Source organism: Alosa alosa, chromosome 9 (assembly GCF_017589495.1).
Source record: "Alosa alosa isolate M-15738 ecotype Scorff River chromosome 9, AALO_Geno_1.1, whole genome shotgun sequence".
NCBI classification, from domain to species: Eukaryota; Metazoa; Chordata; class Actinopteri; order Clupeiformes; family Clupeidae; genus Alosa; species Alosa alosa.
Genome location: NC_063197.1, coordinates 15,924,275 through 15,944,076, shown reverse-complemented (window position 1 = coordinate 15,944,076; position 19,802 = coordinate 15,924,275). Strand labels below are relative to the sequence as shown.

The 19,802-nt window shown below is 41.9% G+C and overlaps 1 protein-coding gene across 3 annotated transcripts; it reads left to right on the top strand.

Annotated features, from left to right (window-relative positions):
* Positions 1–847: 847 nt before the first annotated feature.
* LOC125300508 ((Lyso)-N-acylphosphatidylethanolamine lipase-like) lies at positions 848–12,458 on the top strand. 3 transcript variants are annotated; one of them, XM_048252503.1, is made up of 9 exons: positions 848–922; positions 6,463–6,545; positions 7,836–7,921; positions 8,019–8,123; positions 8,333–8,621; positions 8,836–8,996; positions 9,203–9,314; positions 9,553–9,739; positions 12,167–12,458. In XM_048252503.1, the coding sequence occupies exons 1-9, from the start codon at positions 884–886 to the stop codon at positions 12,257–12,259; spliced, it is 1,155 nt and encodes a 384-aa protein (XP_048108460.1). In that variant the 5' UTR covers positions 848–883; the 3' UTR covers positions 12,260–12,458. The 3 variants fall into 3 exon arrangements, with proteins under 3 accessions (XP_048108460.1, XP_048108458.1, XP_048108461.1); XM_048252501.1 differs by lacking the exon at positions 848–922 and adding an exon at positions 976–1,067; XM_048252504.1 differs by lacking the exons at positions 848–922; positions 6,463–6,545 and adding an exon at positions 6,970–7,300.
* Positions 12,459–19,802: the final 7,344 nt, after the last annotated feature.

The window sequence follows — 19,802 nt, the reverse complement described above, 5'->3', positions numbered from 1 at the left end:
GTTCGCAAAACTAAAAAAAAATGTAAAAATGATGTTTTCGTATCAAACAGTAAACACAAGCCATCACAATAGTAAGCACACAATGTGCCAACTACACACTGATGGTCTGAATAAAAAACACATCTGGCTTTTGCTTTCTCTGTGCACAAGGTAGCCTATGTCAGTTTGAGGTCATACTTTTGTCATAGTTCTGTAAACATACAGGGATACATCACATGCAATATCCTAGTCCAAGGCACCGGGCAAAATATATTCTGGAATGACGTATCCAGGCCTGACATGACAATATCCCCACATGTAGACTGTTTTTTTTTGTCTGTAAAAGGGCTATTTCTTTCTCTTCTCACTCATTCTTCCTGCTCCCTCCATTGTACCCATTGTACATTACCTGTGGCTTATTTATAGTGCTTAGGCTGATTGCAAAGTGAACTAATTATCTAAAACAGTTTTCACATGAGAAAGTGTGCCAGAGAGTTGGCAAAATAGTGTAAACAATAGCCATACATGTGTATGATTTGCCAGGAGTGTGGTTTTGCTATAAGTATTAATAGTTTTAGAAATTGTGCTATAAGAATCACAGTTGTGTTTAAGCATTCAGAAAAAACTGTAAGCAAGGTGTGTTGGCTTTTGCAAGAGAACTACAATGTTTTGCTGATTGGTAAAAGGTTTTCCTATTTGTGTGTAGAGTTTTGCAAAAAAAGCCATAGTGTGGTGTAGTCGGGGTATCCCCAGGAATGACGTCGGGAGGTGTGTCGCTTGTAGTGACGTAGGGGGAATCCCATTGATTGCAGCGCACCTGGATATATCCCCGTTAGGTAAGCAGGTGGGGGAGCAGATGATTGTGTGTGGTTGCACAAGCCCCTTGCCATCTTCGTCCAGCTGAATGTTTGCTGAAAGTTTTGAGTGTTTGTTGCGGTCCAAGGTAAGACGCACAGATCTTTAAATGTGATGGTTTTGACATTATGGCGAGTCGAGCACCCTGTGATATCGCAATGTGTTTTGTAGTTTATGCAGAGAGCTGTTATGTTTATCGCGAACGGTGTGAGCGGCATAACGTGAGAAGCTGGGTGAGTTGGCATGGGCCTTGTGGCAATTTTAATTGATTTGTCTGCTGATTCCTGGTTTGTGGTGAAGGCTGCTTGATGTGGTTGCGGGGAAGCGTTGGAATATCTGTAAATGATGTGTTTTATGTTTGTTTTAATTACAGGCATCGTGTACGTCACTGTTTATGTCTCCCATTTCATAGTCCATATTAAAGCTTACTGCGTTGTGTGCCTCATATCAGGGTGCGGGTGGGTTATATTATTGTGAGGCCCATCGGGCACTAGAGGGAATCTATTGTATTGGGTGGGTACTAGTACTAATGCGCAGTAGCCTGTTTGTACCAGCAGCAGTAGGTCTACGTGTTGTCATTGTTTGGGAGCTTGTAGCTGTGTGTGCTACGTTGTCTGACCGATTGTTGTTATGATCTGACGTGTCTCCGAGGGTTGGAGATGATTAATAAATAGTTTATATTCCTATAACCTTTTATATCCTGTCTCCGGCTTCGATTGCCTTATAGACCTCACAATAGTTACAAAAAATGTGCTTAAGCAATCAGAAAAAACTGTAAGCACTACATCAGCGACATAAGGGGGCACTATGGAGTCCCTGGGCTTCACCCAGGGTCAAACCTCTGTCCCTGATAGTGAAGACTGATAATGCTAAGTATGCTAAAGTTCATTAGTTTTCATGGGAACCACTTCAAAAAAAGGCAAAAAACACTAATCCTTACAGAAACAATAGGGCTGCACACCCTCAGGACAAGTCACAGCCTGAATCTCCAGTGCTCAGGCCCTAATGAAATAACAACACACTGATCACATGGCAAACCCTGCAATTAATATGAATACGGGATTTAAGGGCTTCCAAGTGAGCTCATTGTTCATATCAACAGATCTAACACATTTTTCTGTTTCGACATGTTAATACAAGCAAGTTTACCTCTATAGGCAGTTTTTATGATTTTGTATTATTCAGTAACTTGCCACAACAGGTGAGCAACAACGACCACACATACCAGAGCCGTAAAGAGGCACAGCAGCGGTGTCTGGACACACCTCCTCCATACTCAGTTAGGACTCCTTACCCAAGAAGACAGCAATATATAGTTCAAGCTATACACCTCAACAAGATTTCTTATCTAAGTGTTAATTCGGGTACATTCAGCGATAACACTACAACGACTTCACTTCAACGACTTCAGTCAACAGCCATCAGACACACAGATCCCAGATGCACCCCTCCCCCCCCCTCCCCTCCCCTTACACCCCTCACCATTACAACAGATCAAGTGACAGTCCAACTTAAGAAATTGCGCAGCAATAAAGCAGCGGGGCCTGACCGACTGTGTCCAAGGCTACTCAAGGCCTGTGCTGCTGAACTGGGGAGCCACTGAAGCACATCTTCAATTTGAGCCTACGCCTTGGGCAAGTTCCAACACTGTGGCAGACATCATGTCTTACCCCTGTCCCTAAGAAGCCACACCCTAGTGAGCTTAATGACTACAGACCTGTCGCTCTTACATCACATGTGATGAAGACAATAGAGCGATTGGTCTTAGGCATGCTCAGACCCCAGGTACGCCATGCACTAGACCCGTTACAGTTTGCATACCAGGAGAAAGTGGGCGTGAACGATGCCATCACTTATCTTCTACACAGGACACATTCCCACCTAGACAAGGGGAAAAGTGCTGTGAGAATCATGTTCTTTGATTTCTCAAGTGCTTTTAACACCATCCAGCCCCTCAGATTGGGAGACAAGCTCTTGCAGATGGGTGTGGACGCTCACCTGGTAACCTGGATTACAGATTACCTGACCCGGCGACCACAGTTAGTCAGACTGAAGAACTGTCTCTCTGACACTGTGATCTGCAGCACCGAGCCACAGGGGAACTGTGCTATCTCCAGTCCTGTTCACCCTGTACACATCTGACTTCTGCTACAACACCGAGTCATGCCACATGCAGAAGTTTTCTGATGATACTGCAATTGTGGGGTGTAACAGGAACGGGCAGGAGGAGGAGTACAGGAGCCTGGTGGAGGACTTTGTGCAATGGTGCAAACTCAATCATCTTCAACTTAACACAACAAAGACCAAGGAGATGGTGGTGGATTTCCGCAGGTCTAAGCCCACTCTGCTACCAGTCCACATTGATGGGGTCAATGTGGAGGTGGTTAGCACCTACAAGTATCTGGGTCTCCACCTAGACAATAAACTGGACTGGTCAGCCAACACTGATGCACTCTACAAGAAAGGGCAGAGCAGGCTGTACTTCCTGAGGAGGCTGCGGTCCTTCAATGTGTGCAGTAAGCTCCTCAGGATGTTCTACCATTTGTCTACCACTAGTCATTTGTCCCCAGGGCCATTGAACTGTTCAATGCCTCACTTAAGGGAAGAGGAGAGATAGACTTCTCTGCATAGTCTGTCTGCCTCTTCACCCCCTCCATGTTTGGTACTGTCTGTCCACTAGCCACTTTTAACGCTGTCTTTATGCCTCACTGTTTGCGTGATATATTAGCACATTAGCACATATGCATAACCCCCATGCCACAGCCGAACTGTGGCCACACTTATACATTTTCTTAAATAGTTAAATATATAGATATATAGACTTTACTTTATTTCTGCATTGTTGCACTGTTGGACTTACTCACTTGCACTATCACCATGACCACTATCACCATTGCACTACCACCATGACACTCATTCACACAGAGCACCTTAGAGCACCTTACCATACCTTACTATGCACAGAGAATCACAGGCTCAGTCCCTGCCTCAGTCACTCAGTCATTGCAAGCGCCTCTGATTGATTAATCACCACTATGTGGATACTGTTTTTAGAATTGATTTAGATTAAGTGTTAGTTAGTATAATTTGTATTTTTGTAATTTGTATTTTAGTGTATTTGTATATATTGTATTTAAGTTTAGTTAGTATAATTTGTATTTTTGTATATTTAGCGTATATTTTTTTTATCTTTGTTTTTATATTATATACTTTAATTACTCTTTCTGCTGTTAAAGAATGTGTTTGTGTTGTCTGTATGCTGCTGAGACCTTGAATTTCCCCTGGGGATCAATAAAGTATCTATCTATAACAAGCAATGGGATAATTTTTCAGCAGCCTCAGACAACCCTGTTGAAAAGAAACAGCCTGACCAGCCTAAGGTGGTTTACTGGTTGACCACTGATGGTTGACCTGCTAGACCAGCAAAACTTCAACAATGTCAAGCTTGGCAGGCTGGTCACCATCTAACACCAGTTGTATCCCACATGACAGGCTGGTCACACCAGCATGACCGCTTCCTCAGATGGTCACGCCAGCATGTCCACCTGCATAAGCTGGTTTATAGCTTTTTTTTCAACAGAACTCAATGTTAGGTAACGTCACTTCTGTTGACGTTCAAACAAAACAGAGAGCTAGCTCGCTATTCCCTCCCCCTCCCTCCTGTGCAATTGAACAACGGTGCAAAAGCAAGCATCTACGGTATGTGGGTGCATTAGTTGGGGCAGCCGTGACCTACTGCGCTTTGGACTTGTAACCGGAGGGTTGCCAGTTTGAACCCCGTCCAGTAAGAACGGCTGCAGTGCCCTTCGGCCTACTCAGACCTCTCAAGTGTCATGCTAGACACACGCACTTCAATGACTTCACACGCTCACACGCCACACATGGCATTTCTCACTCCGAGAAATTATTAACTTACCCGCACAGAAATTTCTAAGGGCTATATTTTACAAAAGTGTCACACAACGTTGCTGTCTGTGCGCTCATTCAGCTCAGAGAGCTGCTGTTCAGTTACTAACCTATCGGCCAATCAGGAAATAGTTTTGTTTTGATGTGGGTCCGCAACGTGGAGACTGCTGGTCAGCGGAGTCGTGGAGTGAAATTAGGCCCGGTGCTTCGTCTGATAATTTGCTGCGCAGTTGATCAAGATACCGCGGACCCCGACAAAAAAAGAAAACAAACGTTTCTGCTATCGATGTCATTAAACATGGAGCCATACAATAAAGTGGTGGTATGAGCGTTCATTCAATGCAGGCGTCTGCGCGAGAGAAACTGAAACTAATCGATATCGTTGGTATCAAAGCTCCGCTTCAACCTGTTGAAAGCTATTTAATTGTTTAACGACACTTAATAGAACAACGTTGATTTGTGGAACTTCCATAGAAACAGAGCAGAGACTGTATAATACACTGTATAGCACTGAGTATTGTTGTCACATTTGAATAGGCCTATAACGTGGCCAAAAGCTATTGTAGCCTTCTTTCTATCTGTTAAAGATCAACAGCTCAGTGATTTACGCCTATCTGCTCGCCAAAAAAGCTGGTATTGTGTTTCCTGAATCCTTACATTCAGGCATTCAAATGCAGATGCTTGCATGAGGGAAACATCCCAAAACAAGTATTTCTTTTCTTATGCAAGCATCATGCAGCAAAAGCAATGAACCTAATTATATCTTACATTAGTAAAGCAGTCCTCTTATGTGCATGTCACAAAACATTTAAGTGAAAGTGCATGTATAACAACATAATAATGATTGTGATAATGATAATGACAATTTGATTTGGAGGGAGTGGGGTTGGGTATGTGTAGGTGAGCCCTATGACCCCACATGCCATGACTGGGCCTCAGGTCAAAGAAGTTTGAGAAAGGCTGGTTTACATAACCTGCATCAGCTTGAGGTTTGCAGTGATGCACCTGAAGGCACGGGTTGAGGACCCAGTCAGTTACGTCACAATATGCACATTTGTTTAAATTTTAAATTTTAAAGTTTAAATTTGTAATCACCATGATCAAAATTGTACTTTTTTTTTACTTTGAATCTTGAGAAAAGAAATATTGACCTACCTACCGACCCATTTTTTTTTTTTTTTTTTTTGGCTGTTACTGCAAACAAGAATATTTTTAAGGATGGCCTCATGACTGTGAAAATGGCTGACATTGAACCACAGTGCTTTAAATGGGAGCCCCCAGTATCAGTCATCAAGGCATCAAAATCTGCCACAATCACTCATAAACACACACACAGGCAGAACCACCACCGTTCAAGAGACCATTTTGGGGCTAAATGTGCTTTTTCACATTTGTTTGTTTAGAGCAGAATGAGCCACTGCTGTTCAAAGGGCCCATTTGGGTGAAATTATATATTATAATTTATGTTATTATTTACTATAGGGTTCTGGAATAAATAAAACAGTGTGTTTGAAATAATGGAATTTGTGCTCTCTGATGGGACATGGGGAGGGTGGGTCTGTTGGGGGGCGGCAAAGTCTCACTCCTTGCAAACTTCAAAACTTGAGAGCCCTGGCCTACACACTGTGTGCATCATGGAATAAAAAACATGATTAAGACCCCTGAATGTATAATAGGAATAGGAGTACAGCAACTGGTCTCCTCTGTTCCCTATGTTTACAGACTGTTGCAACACAAAAACATGTCCCTGTCCGAACTTTTTTGAGATGTGCTGCTGGCATCAAATTCAAATTGAACAAATACCGGTAAGTCTAGGCCTTTTTTTCCAAAATCTTCATGCAAATCTTCATTTGCAAATCATATAGAAACGTGGTCAAGCAGAATGTGGTGCAGATGCAGAAATTTGTAAGACCTTTAACTGCGAGACAGGATCCGACACAAAATATGAAGCCAGGAAGAGCTATTGAACGGGAAAGTGCCGACCCGTAAGCAATACAGAAATTGTAACACTCCGGTGAGCACAATGTACAGCAGGTACGCATCAACAACTTTTAATTTGGTCGAGGTACTACTCGCATACTCCTCCAAAAAACGAGAAATGCCGGATACACAGAGTTGGACATGTTTTATTGCACAAAAACGTTCAAAGACACACAACTTAAGACGTTGCGCACATACAGTCGCATAAGTATGACGTATTTCTGCGTGTCCAGCTCAAAAAAAAAATCTCCCGGGTTGGTGCAGCAGTTTACTGCAGTAAACAATCCACCCAGGAATGTCGTCACTTCAGAAATAGAACATGCATTGTTTTTTTTCGTATGTTAAACTGAGTATTAGTTGCATTCATTTGTTGTACTACAGTATGCATGAGTAGCCTAGTCTTACCCTGACGCAGTTTGTTTATCGCCGACCTCTGAAATCAGCTGATTCTGACATGCCATGCCGATGCCGATGTTGCAAAACATGTCATTGAGAAAACACAGGACTGAGCCACAACAAAACATAGTGTGACATATGTTTTATGGTACGTCGTGAACATGCAAGACGAATCGGATTCAAAGTAAGTTTTACATTGCATGAACAAGTCGAGGTCGTGTTATAGCCATAACACGACTTGCACATATTAACCTACGTCATACTTCAGCAGGCTACTGTTATAATTTGCAATGAAGCTATCCTCTAATTAATGAATGGCCATGTCTAAGATTTACATGAGACGGTTTAATGCTAGTAATCGACAATGGCATGTAGTAGGCTATTCTTCGTATTAGGCTACGAGACGGCTACGAACTATAGGAATCTTATAGGCTGTTTTGAGAAAATATCAGTCATCTGTAATTTCATAATACTATAAGAATCGTATAGGCCTAGTAATTTGGGACATACTAGAAGTAGGCTACCATAACACAATAATACTACAGATTCATAATATAGGTTACAGATTCAGAATATAGGTTATACTAGGCTACAATAGAAATCTTATGGTCTATAGTTCTTTTTCGTAAGGGTTCTGGACTGCTGTATTAAATTCCTGTTCATCATTGCATTTAAGCCTGTAAAAAACACTATTCTAGCAAAAGCGTGCTCTTTCCCAGGTCAGTGTCAAGCTGGAACTGGTGGCCTTCATGGCGTCCAACTTCTACACATCAGCTAAGGAATGCAGAGACAAAGATCCTAGACTGTGAGTACTACATCTTGGTGATGGTGTTGATTGACGAATGTGTTAAATAATAATCTCCTGGGGCTCTAACCTTTGTCCCCCCTCAACATATGCACAGGTGTGCAGAATGACCTGTGGGCCCGCTTTGTCTCGCTTCCTACTCAGGACAAAATCTGGACAGTATCAGTGACTCACAAGACTCCCCAAGCTCCTCCTAATCCTGGTACTAACCTGTCATTCATTGTTAATTTTACCTAATTTTAAATGTTATGTTTGTTAAGTCCGCTTTACATGAAAAGCAAGTACCAAAGATTAATTCATTGGATGTGACATAAGGAAATCTGAAGTTTGATTGGGAATGTACATTTCCACATGATAAATAAGTGGTCCTGGTGCTCAGTAAAACTAAAAGTGCTTACTGTGTCTCCTCAGCCTCTCAGAGACCACTGGTGATGGTGCATGGGCTATGTGGCGGTGTGGGCTTGTGGATCCGTAACCTAGACCCCCTGTGTCGCTCTCGTCCTGTCCTGGTCTTTGACTTGCTGGGTTTCGGGCGTAGCTCCCACCCCCGCTTCCCAACAGACCCCTCACAGGCGGAGCAGCTCTCCGTCGACTCCATAGAGCACTGGAGACAGGCCTTGGGTCTGGAAAGCATGATACTATTGGGTCACAGTCTGGGTGGCTACCTGGCGACATCTTATGCCATTCAGCATCCAAAGAGGTGAGAATTGAAAATAGTTTACATTATTTACAATTTCAGTTACTTTGAGAATTTCAATCTTTGAGAATTATTCAGTCTGACAGTTTGTGGTGCAGCCTGCATTACAGTAAAATAATAAAATACTACATGTGTTTGGCAAACATGAAGACCTACACTAACAAAACAAGTCATAATAAGTTAGGTAGTCATAAGGCTTAATGCATTTCCTATTTAGGGTGAAGCACCTCATCCTTGTAGACCCTTGGGGCTTTGAGCACATACCGGAGGATGGCCCAGCTGCAGCGAGGCCTGGATGTCCTTACTGGGTGGAGGGTCTCATCTCCGTGGCCTCCCGCTTTAACCCACTGGCAGGGATCAGAGCTGCAGGGCCTTGGGGTATGTAGTCTTACGATAGCAAGATCATTTTCCCCTGTGTATGTGTGTGTGTGAGTACATGAATCAATATGTCTGAACACTCTGCTCCAGTCATTCCATGTACTGTATTTATTTGTGCTTGCGGAGGACATGCTAGTGGATGTTGATGTTGAGTGTAAATTGGGATTGGGATGCTATTTTTTTTTTTTTCATCTCTCTCTTTACAGGGCCAAAACTTATCCACAGATTCAGACCTGACATTAAGAGCAAGTTTGAAGACATGTTTGATGACCAGACTATGACGCAGTACATATATCACTGCAATGCCCAGAACCCAAGGTAGGCCAGACAATACTGAACGTTCTCATTTTAAAGACCTGATCATTCCTGAGCATCCCTATACCATCACTTGCATGTTGGCAAGTCTTTGTCATATGTTTAGAAGTATACATGTCTTTCATAATACACAAAAGACATTCACATAATTCATATTTTGATATATCTGTGCACTTAATAGTGCAGGGAGGTTTCGTGTCTGTCATTGCATTGATGTACTGTATTTTCTCCCTTCCACCAGTGGGGAGGTGGGTTTCAGGATAATGTCTGAGTCGATGCTTTGGGCGAAGCGTCCAATGTTAGACCGGGTTCATCTCCTGCCCGCAGGCCTCCCAGTGACCCTAATCTATGGAGCCCGCTCTTGGATGGACAGTAAGACTGGCAACGAGGTGGCCAAACGGAGACCCACGAGCTACACACAAACAGTGGTAAGGCACAAAGACTGCTGTTTAGAACCCTCATCAAGAATGTGTTGTGTGAGTTTAGACAATTGGATATATTTAGGTCTAAAATAAAAACAAAAGTAAAGTAAAGGGGTTATGTTGCAGTCAGAGATTGTACGCCATTTCAAGCCCATAACATCTCCTCACGATCCGCTAGCTACCCATTCAGAGTACATGATAAAAAAAAAAAGTCTCTGTAAGGGCTGTTTCACACCGGGTCTGTTGCGTGTCAGTTGCGTGGCGGCTGCGTGGCCAAAAATGTTGTGATGACAAAACAAATGATATATCACACGATTTGTAGCTCTCCAGCTTCTAGTAGTGCATCTGCTTCTATGTCTTTGCTTACCAGAAGCATGTCTGACGCGGCGCTGCGGCGGCCTCTCTGCCTATTAAAACATCTCTTTTTCTCACGTCATTTTTTTCTTCACTGTTTTGAATGGAAACGCTTCCAGCACGCTTGCGTGTGGCGTGAAAAATAGGCGTCGGCCCTATTCCTAGCATGCACGCGTTTTCGCCATGGCTCGAGCCGCACCTGAGACGTGTGTGTCACGCAGGCGGTGTGCAAGCTCTAACCTGTTAACATGGGAGCCGAAATAAAATCGGACACGCCACGCAGCTGACACACTCACGCCACGGACCCGGTGTGAAACAGCCCTAAGAGTTTCTCTAGGAATACTTAAGAGAGGGGTGTGAGACCTCTCTGATATGTTTTGTTTGGTCCTTGATTAAAATTTAATGTATGTTATTTTGGGCAAAACCGCCTGCTTAGAAATTTAAATATAAACATAAACAAAATTGTGACTTCATACACAATCACTGACTGTAACATCAGTACATCACATGAATGTACTGTTTTTTCATGTTTTAAACTGACTTGGACAAATAGGCCAACTCCTTGCATATGATGTCGTCTTCCACAGCATATCCTCTTAAGTTAACACATGTTAGGTAACGTTAGGGAACTTAACTTTAATGTAATGTCCAACAGGTCTGACTTCTTTCTCAGTTGTTCCCCTTCATTGTCCCTCCTCACTTATTCCAGTTATTAATAAACCATCGTTGACCATATAGATTTACAACAATGCATTTATTTAGGCTAACGTTATGAATTTTGAAGCATCTTTATAATTAAAAGCAGTGCCTAAACTCACTGGACAGAAGCACTTGCCACTTCACTACTGAAGTGGGTAGCCAAACGTAACATTATTTATTTATTTCTAAACTGTACTTTTTAACCCAGTACTGCTTACATGGGCAATGCAAAATTAGATCCCCACCTGCAAATATTTTCTTTTTAGTTTATCTTTGTTTATAATCCATCAAGTCAGACTGACAGCTTGTCATTACCACTCAGCTAATGTAAACTACTGTACAAGTTCAAAGCCAATCAACCTCATGATGTCATCTTCTTCTGTTCTATTAAAGATGGCGCTGCACGTTTCAAAAATATAACTTTAAGAAACGTAATATTTAAAACCCAGCTTCTGTGATGGTGTTAAACCTCTTGGGATTTATACAGTGGGAACCAATCTTGTAAATTATGTCCACTTTAAAGCAGAGGTTTTCAACTGCTTGTACATGAAGAACCACCATTGTGACAAAGAAATCACCTCAAGGACCACTGCTGAATAAACAAATAGTGATTCCTAGAGTGAAAGTATATTACCGAATGCATGGTCAGGGACCAGTACTTTTCAATTACTGTGTTAGAGAACTTATGACTCTGTGGGCCAGATGTACTAACGCTTTTGCGCCCACTTCAGGCCTATCTGTTTCGCAATGTGCGTGTAAAATCCTTGTGAGGTATGTACAAACAGGCCGCAATTATGTAAAAGCGCAAACTGCCTGTGGCGGGAGATGAAAGTGGCAGATTGCGTTTGTCATGTCATGCATATGCATTAATGGGAGGATCCAGGGGAAAGTGGGAGTTTATCTTAAAAAGACGGGAGGGGAAGAGTAAAGAGCGCCTAATTATGTATTCCGCGGTATGTACAAAGACTGCTCCTGAAAGCGCACGTCTATTCTGCGCCTAAATACTTCCGCCTTGTAAAAGCAGGTGTTAATCCAAATTGCAGTTCAATGCATCAATAAGAGAACCTTTCAAAGACAACAGAATTGCTATTTAGAGCACCAGTTTTTGTGGTGAAAGTATTACCAAAAGCCAAATACAACCTTAACTTTCGTTGGCCTTTCGTTGGATTGATAAATACGACGGAAACTTGGGTCTGACAGCGTTCACAATCTGCGGTGTGTCCATGACGCTGATAACGCTAGGTTCGCAAATGTACGTACAGCTGGCCCTGTGTGTCTGTTTGTAAGAGGAAGAGAGAAGCTTCCAGGAATAAATAAGCATTTTAAAAATGTCAGTTTGAAATTACAAGCCATTTACTGAACTCTCTCTCTCTCTCTCAGGTGGTGAAAGGGGCATCACATCATGTCTATGCTGATCAGCCTGAAGAGTTCAACAGAGTGGTGCAGAGTATCTGTGACAGTGTGGTGGATTAAGTGCCTAGTGTGAGTGAGGTTTTATGTGTGTGTGTAGGAGAGACAAAGAGGTTTTGTGTGTGTGTGTGTGTGTGTGAGAGAGAGGGAGAGAGAGAGAAGAAAGTTAGACCATCATGTTGTGTTCTTTCTCATGTAATTTACTGTTTCACCTAGACTGCCAAATATAATTTATCTTTTTAATAAAGTAAACGTATCAGTGTGCCGGCTCCACCTACATTTATCTGAAAGGTATCCCTGTTATATGATACAATAACTTATATAATATACAATAACTTGACATTGTGTTGCATTGCTTAAGGATGGCATTGTCATACCAATAAGGGCACTTTTTTTTTGCAATTTCAGTTTATAATAGTCTTTAGTACAATACAAGGCACTGTATGTCATGTGAACTTCAAACTGTACACTGCATAAAATGATATCTTACCAAGTGTTATACTATTATATTACAGATTTTTTTCAATCGCTAACAAGCGCTTACCCATACTTCAGATACTTTTTCTAAACTCTTAACACAGACTCACACCTAGAAAACACCGTTGGCCAAATGGATAATTTTCTTCTCAAAAACATATTTTGTTAAATGTATTACTAACACATATTTCTCTACACACACTAACTTTACAAAAACACTGGAAATCTGACTCAAAATGAAATTATTCTGTCAAAGAATGACACTTGTTTTCACTTCACGTACAAGGTACATGCATTCAATCAAAGTACACTCAAAGTACATTCAAAATACTGGCTATTGTTGACATTACAAAAACTGCATAGACTTTTATGTTTCAGTTTTACAGGTATTTGCAATCAATTGTTACACTAAATGTCTTGGTTGGGAACTGTATGTCCACATGTTATGTTCACATTCAAAAGCATTCCAGTAAAAAGCAAATCAGTTTATTTTTTCCTTGTTTACTACAGGAGGTACAGTAGAAATACTGTTTACAGTATGATGGAACAGAAAAAGTTTTGCAGTATTGCTTACAGTGAACAACAAAATATCCATGAAATACAAAAGAGCATTCTGAACAAAAAAACAACAGCAAAAAGCCCAGATAAAAGGGGGGTGGGAACTAAAAAAAAAAAGCACAAAATTACTGTATCTAATCTCTGCGATCTTCAGGGTTAGGCCACATGTTTTCATCAACATCGCATTGATTACATGGTCAATGATAGTGGCACGAATTTTATCACTGACAACAATTCTTGCAACCTTTTGGAATGCCACCACCACGCATTCTTACACCTCTACCTTGCCCTCTCTTTGGGCCTGCTCTTTTCCCTGGCCCTGCTCCTCTAACTGCTCCTGCATCTCTCACTGCAGCTCTCACTGGGCCTGCTCTTCTCCCTGGGCCCCTTGCTCTTACTCTTCCTCATCCAGACATTACAGTGTTTGTCTTATTCTGTTTCTGTTTCTAAAAACATCACTCCTCAATGTCCTCCTTTGTATACGTGTCAATGTAATAGAAAAAAAATAACCCCTGCCACTGAGTCTAAGCCAGACTGGAATCAGCTGTGGTTGGCCCAATTTACCCAACATAAATCAATTGTGTCAATTATTCAATTGTTTGTTTATTATCAGCTGAGATATATTGTTTTTTGAACTGATATCATGCAGAGGTTTTTAAACTGTATCTAAGGTTTGGAATATTGTTTTTGCTATTGTGGGATGTTGTGTGTTAACATTCGTAAATACTGCAAAAACAATCCATAATTTTGTTGGGAGGTATAGCTTGTCTGTTAAGAAAATGTAAGCATTGTGGAAATGTGTTCACTGACTGCATATCGTGTGAAAACGACATGAAATGTGTGAATGTTATGGCCACAAAAGACCGATGCTGTGCTAACTGTATTTAGAGTTTTGAAAATGTGACAACTGGTTGGACAAACGCTTGTTAGCGACTGAAAAAACCTAAGATAATTAGTATTGTTTTTAGTATAAAGATACTTTTTTTGAGCTTTCTTGTAAGATTTTTTGACTCAGTCAAAATCTTCTTAAATTAAGACATAAAAACAAGTAAATTTATCTGCCAGTGGAGTAAGTAATTGTATTATAATTTAAGATAAGATTGAAGATTTAAGACAATTTAAGGTAAATTTATAAGGTAAATATCCCACATAGATGTTGCTGTTCTTTTTTGTGTGTGCATGTGTGTATGTCAATTTGTCGCCATCTCCTATAGAGCCTGACCGATATGCGCTGATACCGATTTCGGTATTTGAGTTTTTCAAAAACTAATAACCGATATGTCGGCCGATAGTCATTTTTAACAAACATATTTTTAACAAACGTTGGTATGCGTTCATGTGTGTGTGCGCATGTGTGTGTGTGTGTGTGTGTGTGTGTGTGTGTGTGTGTGTTTGTGAGAGAGCGTGTGCGTAAGACAGTCCTGCCTTGTAGCTCCTCTTCTCTCTGAGTGGCCCCTGGGGAGGGGCCACTCATTTTCCGTAAGAGTCTAGTGGGGCTACATGCCCACCAAGTTTTGGTGTCCCGGGTATCATTGACCAAAAATTCAGGAAGTAGATAACGGAGAAAAAAAAAAAACAAAAACTTTGACAATCCACGCTAGCGATGGTCATAATGTGTGTGTGTGTGTGGAATGGAAATGCAGAACCGCCTTCCCGAGATGCTTTGCAGGCGCATTAAAGACGCTTGGCATCACCCATAGGAATAAAGTGGAGTTTGGCACAACAGAAGCGCTGCACGCCGAAGTGGATCTGCACCGTTACCCTAACAGTATTTGCAGCAGAGTACTATTAGGTGAAGTTGTTTAGAGATCCATAGAAATCCATAGAAAAACAGTGGGATGAGTCAAAGAGGACCTAGGTGTGTGGACCTAGGAATCTAGACGATGTGGGGAGATTTCGTAAAGATGAATGGTCTTAAATCCCTTGGTTTCTACCGGTATTCTCTGACTTTATGGGGTGTCATAAACTCCAGAGTTCTCGCAAGAGCACAATTTGAATTGTCTCTGCAAGACACTCTGGCAATGAGAGATGATGCACGTTATTTTTGCCAGAATTGCCACTTGTATTGCGGGGAGCCAATCACATCAGTGTATCTGATATATGTGAGCCAGAGGCGAGCTAAACAGATGACAGTCATATTGTGTTATCCAATTGCGTGCAGTGAGATTTTCAAATGCACGCTTGGTGCCGCCCCTCGAGTTGGGCCATTATATTATTTGTGGCCAGACCCTTAATCTTTCTAGATTATCAGGGTCTGGAATCTCCAGGCTAGGAGAACATTATGAGCAGTTTTATTGTCAAAAGGGAGGCTTGGACTCGGCCGTGGCGCAACTGGCTGGGGCACCTGCACCGTATGCCAGCGACCCGGGTTCGATTCCCGCCCCATGGTCATGTATCACCCTATTGAAAAAGCAATGTTTTCCCTGAAACCTCATGGTCCACAGATGAACCAGAGGCCCAAAACTTTGTCAGTTCAGGTTAGTGTTTAATAAAATGATATTTGGGTCGGAGCTTAAAGATAGATTTGTTCATATTTACATTCATATGTTTAAATGTATTTCCATGAAAACTGTCTCCATCATTTTCAGTATTACTTATGGGAGTAACATTTACGGATGCCTTTTAAGCACTGTGAGCTTGTTATAAGAGTCATGGTGATCATTCTAAACCCACAGCCGCATGGGTAGCTGTTCCTGTAAAACATACATGACTCATATCTGACATCAGACATGTAGACACTGTTATAATAGTCTATGAGTTACAGGCAAAGTTAATTAGGGGTTTGCACGGCGTGTCATCAGATCTGGACGTTGCCATATGGAGATACTCGCCTCATTAGAAGGCATTAGGCACTGAAGTAAATCAACATCGTCAAGGAAAATGGTTAATTATTGCCGTGTTTTAGGTTGTACCAATAGGTCAGACTGAGAAAAACATCTGGTGTAGGTATTGACTTCCAAAAGTTATTTAAAAACCAGGGAGAAAGGAGAATAATGCCAGACGTTATCAGAGGAAGGGGGGCGCTTGTGGTTGAACTTGGTACTGCGTCTTCCTCACCTAACTCATATGGATCTGGGTTGCCAATAAACCGTAATTTATTTTAATATTGGGCCTTTTCTTGTGGTCCAAGTCCTGACCTATGTGCCTTTGCATCTTGGATGCGTTTTGATGAGTTTTTCTGTTGTTTAGACATGGTTATAATCACTTAAGGTATCCAAAGTGCATAATACTCCATTGTACTTCATTCAGTTCTTTATGCCGAGTGCCTCCAACATGGCCATGCAGCTGGGTTACCGCCCAGAACGTGACTTCCGTGCAAACTCCTAATAAGCAACAGTAAAGGCATCCAAATGTGCACCGCATACCAGGACCTCTGCTGACCCATAGCAAACTGACTGCAGCAAATCCAGAACAGATCTGGGAAACAGGTCCGTCTGGCATTGAGTCCACTTGCACACCACAACGGATCCGTGGCAGTTACATCATGGTTCCGATCTCGAGGGTTGCCACATTTGATTTGAGAAAATCCAGGACATTTGGTGCATTGTCACTTTAAGGTTGCTAGTCTAAACGATTCTCACTGGGTTCTCATAAAGCCCTTTCACCAGCTCTTTTAAGATATAAGGCTAATCCATAAACTCTAGCTTTGTTTGTTTGTGTCCCATTGATTACACAATATTAACAATATATATTAAGTTGTTTCAAGCGGTTATACCTTTCCTATATTAAAAAGGAGATATTAACATTGACAAGCCACCTGGAACTGCCAGCCTCTCTGGTAGTTCCAGGTGATGCGTTCCCAGTTAATTAGAGTAACTAACTAACTAAGTTAGATCTGCTGCATGATAATCCTGTTTTGAACCCGTGAAATAAATAGACACGCATCCTCTGCGGAATCATTATGGACCCGCTAATCACCCTCCGTGGATAAATTTCGGATCCGGCCTGGGTCCGTATAGGACCCGTTCATATGGCCCATATCCCTGTCTTATTATGACCGCCGCGCAGCGAAGCGGCGGTCATATAGGTTTAGTCAGATTTTTTTTTTTTCGCATGCCCAAATTTCCGTCAATGATTCCCGGACACTGAAAGACCGGGTACACGAAAACTTGGTGGGCATGTAACCCCACATGGATAGCATGGAACCATCGTTTTTCGTTTTGATCTGTAGCCCCCCCGCTGGACTGGACCCCCCGAAAGGAGGGTAGGGCAGACACAGTTTTCTGTGAATATCTCGAAAACCGTAGGGTTTAGGAGGACCATTTTTTTTTGTATGTTGATCTCAAGGGGCCATGTCAACCCATTCCATAACCACTCATTTCATGTATAGCGCCACCTAGTTAAACACAAAAAAGTAAAATGAGGTGTTGTAATTGAAGGTATCTGTGACCTAACATAGTCAAAACTGCACGAAATTGGAATTGTAGGATCATTATGACACCCTCTGTATGCACGCCAAGTTTTGTGGAATTCCGTTCATGGGGGGCCACACAATAAATTAATTTATGTTACTATACACCAACTGGCCTGTAGGTGGCCGGAGACAGTTTTCTGTGAATATCTCGAGAACCGTAGGGCCTAGGAGGTCCACCTTTTATGTATGTTGGTCTTAAGGGGCATGTCAACCCATCCCATTACCACTTATTTCATGTATAGCGCCACCTAGTTAAAAATTAAAAGCAAAAAAAATTAGGTGTTTTCATCACAATATCTCTGGCTGACAAGGTCAAAACTGCACGAAATTAAAAGTGTAGGATCATTATGACACCCTCCGAATGCATGCCAAGTTTTGTGTACTTTCGTTCATGGGGGCCTTACAATAAAATAATTTATGTGTACATTTAGTGACGACACCAACAAGGATTCCCGACACTGAAAGACCGGGTACACAAAACTTGGTGGGCATGTACCCCCACATGGATAGCATGGAACCGTCATTCTTCGCTTTTGATCTGTAGCCCCCCGGGCTGGACTGGACTCCCCGAAAGGAGGGTAGGGCAGATACAGTTCTCTGTGAATATCTTGAGAACTGTAAGGCCTAGGATGACCAATTTTTTCCGTATGTTTGCCTCCAGGGGTCATGTTAACCCATTCCATGTGCACACATGTGCATAAACAGATACACACGCACACACATACATTTACAGTAATCATACGTATGACACATACTCACACAGTAGACATATGTACTCATGCATGCACATGCACAAACACACATATGCAGGCAAACACACAAGCACGCACATACACACACACACACACACCCACACACGCACACATGCACATAATTCAAGAATTTTTCCCGTCATCTACTCCCTGAATTTTTGGTCATTGAGACCCGGGATACCGAACCACCGGGGTACATGAAATTTGGTGGGTATGTAGCCCCACTAGACTTTTACGGAAAAATTTCATTTCGGCCCCCGGGACCACCACCACCCTCCCACTGGGCCCCCGAACCGCAAAAAAAAAAAAAGTTTTTCCTAATAACTACCTGAACCGCGTGGCACTGAGGATGAAGAATCTTTTATGGTATGTTGGTCTCAAGGGCCCACATCAACCTGGCTCATAATCACTCATTTGTGATTTGCACCCCCACCCCCGTAAAAATGAAAATGCAATATTATTCTGCTTTAATTGCCCCTATCTTCAGTTAAGATGTTCAGAACTGCACCAAATTGTATGTGTATGATTGACCTGGCATTCTCTGGGGTATGCCAAGTTTCAGAGAATTTCATCCATGGGGGTCTAAAAATTAGGTTATGTGTACATTTAGTGACTGTACACTCATTGGCCTGTAAATGGCGGTGCACACATATACACACGCACACACACACAGGCACCCACATACTATCGGTATTAGAACGGCCGATACATAATTACAAATTCAGTAGGATTAAAAGAAAGCCAAAATAAATATTCATCATCATCATCATGGCTGCATTTTCAGTATTGGCGATAAGTAGTCGCTTGTCCACTAGATGGCGATCGTTGCAGTGAGACGTAATTTTGTTGGAAGTTAAAAGTGGGTTGGAAAAACAATGGACGCTTCCTACAAGGACTGTAATTTACCGCAGAGGACATCTAATAAGGATAGGACGATGTTCACATGAAGTGTAATTCCCATTTCTTCTTGAAGCCGAAATAAATCTGAGGATGTTTATCGGACATGCTTGGTTTTTACTGCAGGTAATGCTAATCTTGTAATATCAATAAGGACCTAGGTAATGTTACCGTTAAGCTATTGAGTGATGGAGGCATTTGATTGATTGCATTTGTAGAAAACTATAAATGCGGTTATACCAAGCAAATTGATAGCAGCACTGTTTGTATCTTTCGACTGTCATTTATTGCACGCGCTACAAAAATCATTCTGTGCAATGGAAGATTTACCAACGCTACAATCGGTCTGATACAGTTTTGCCTATACATGCGTGAGACTGAGACGCCTGTTTATTTTGTTTTAAGTGCGTGCATGGTGTGAGAGGGGAATCGATGTGCTTTGATTACAGCTTGGTAGTTGTAGTCTAGTGAAATTAAAAAGCACGTGTGTGTGAAGTATCCAAACAAT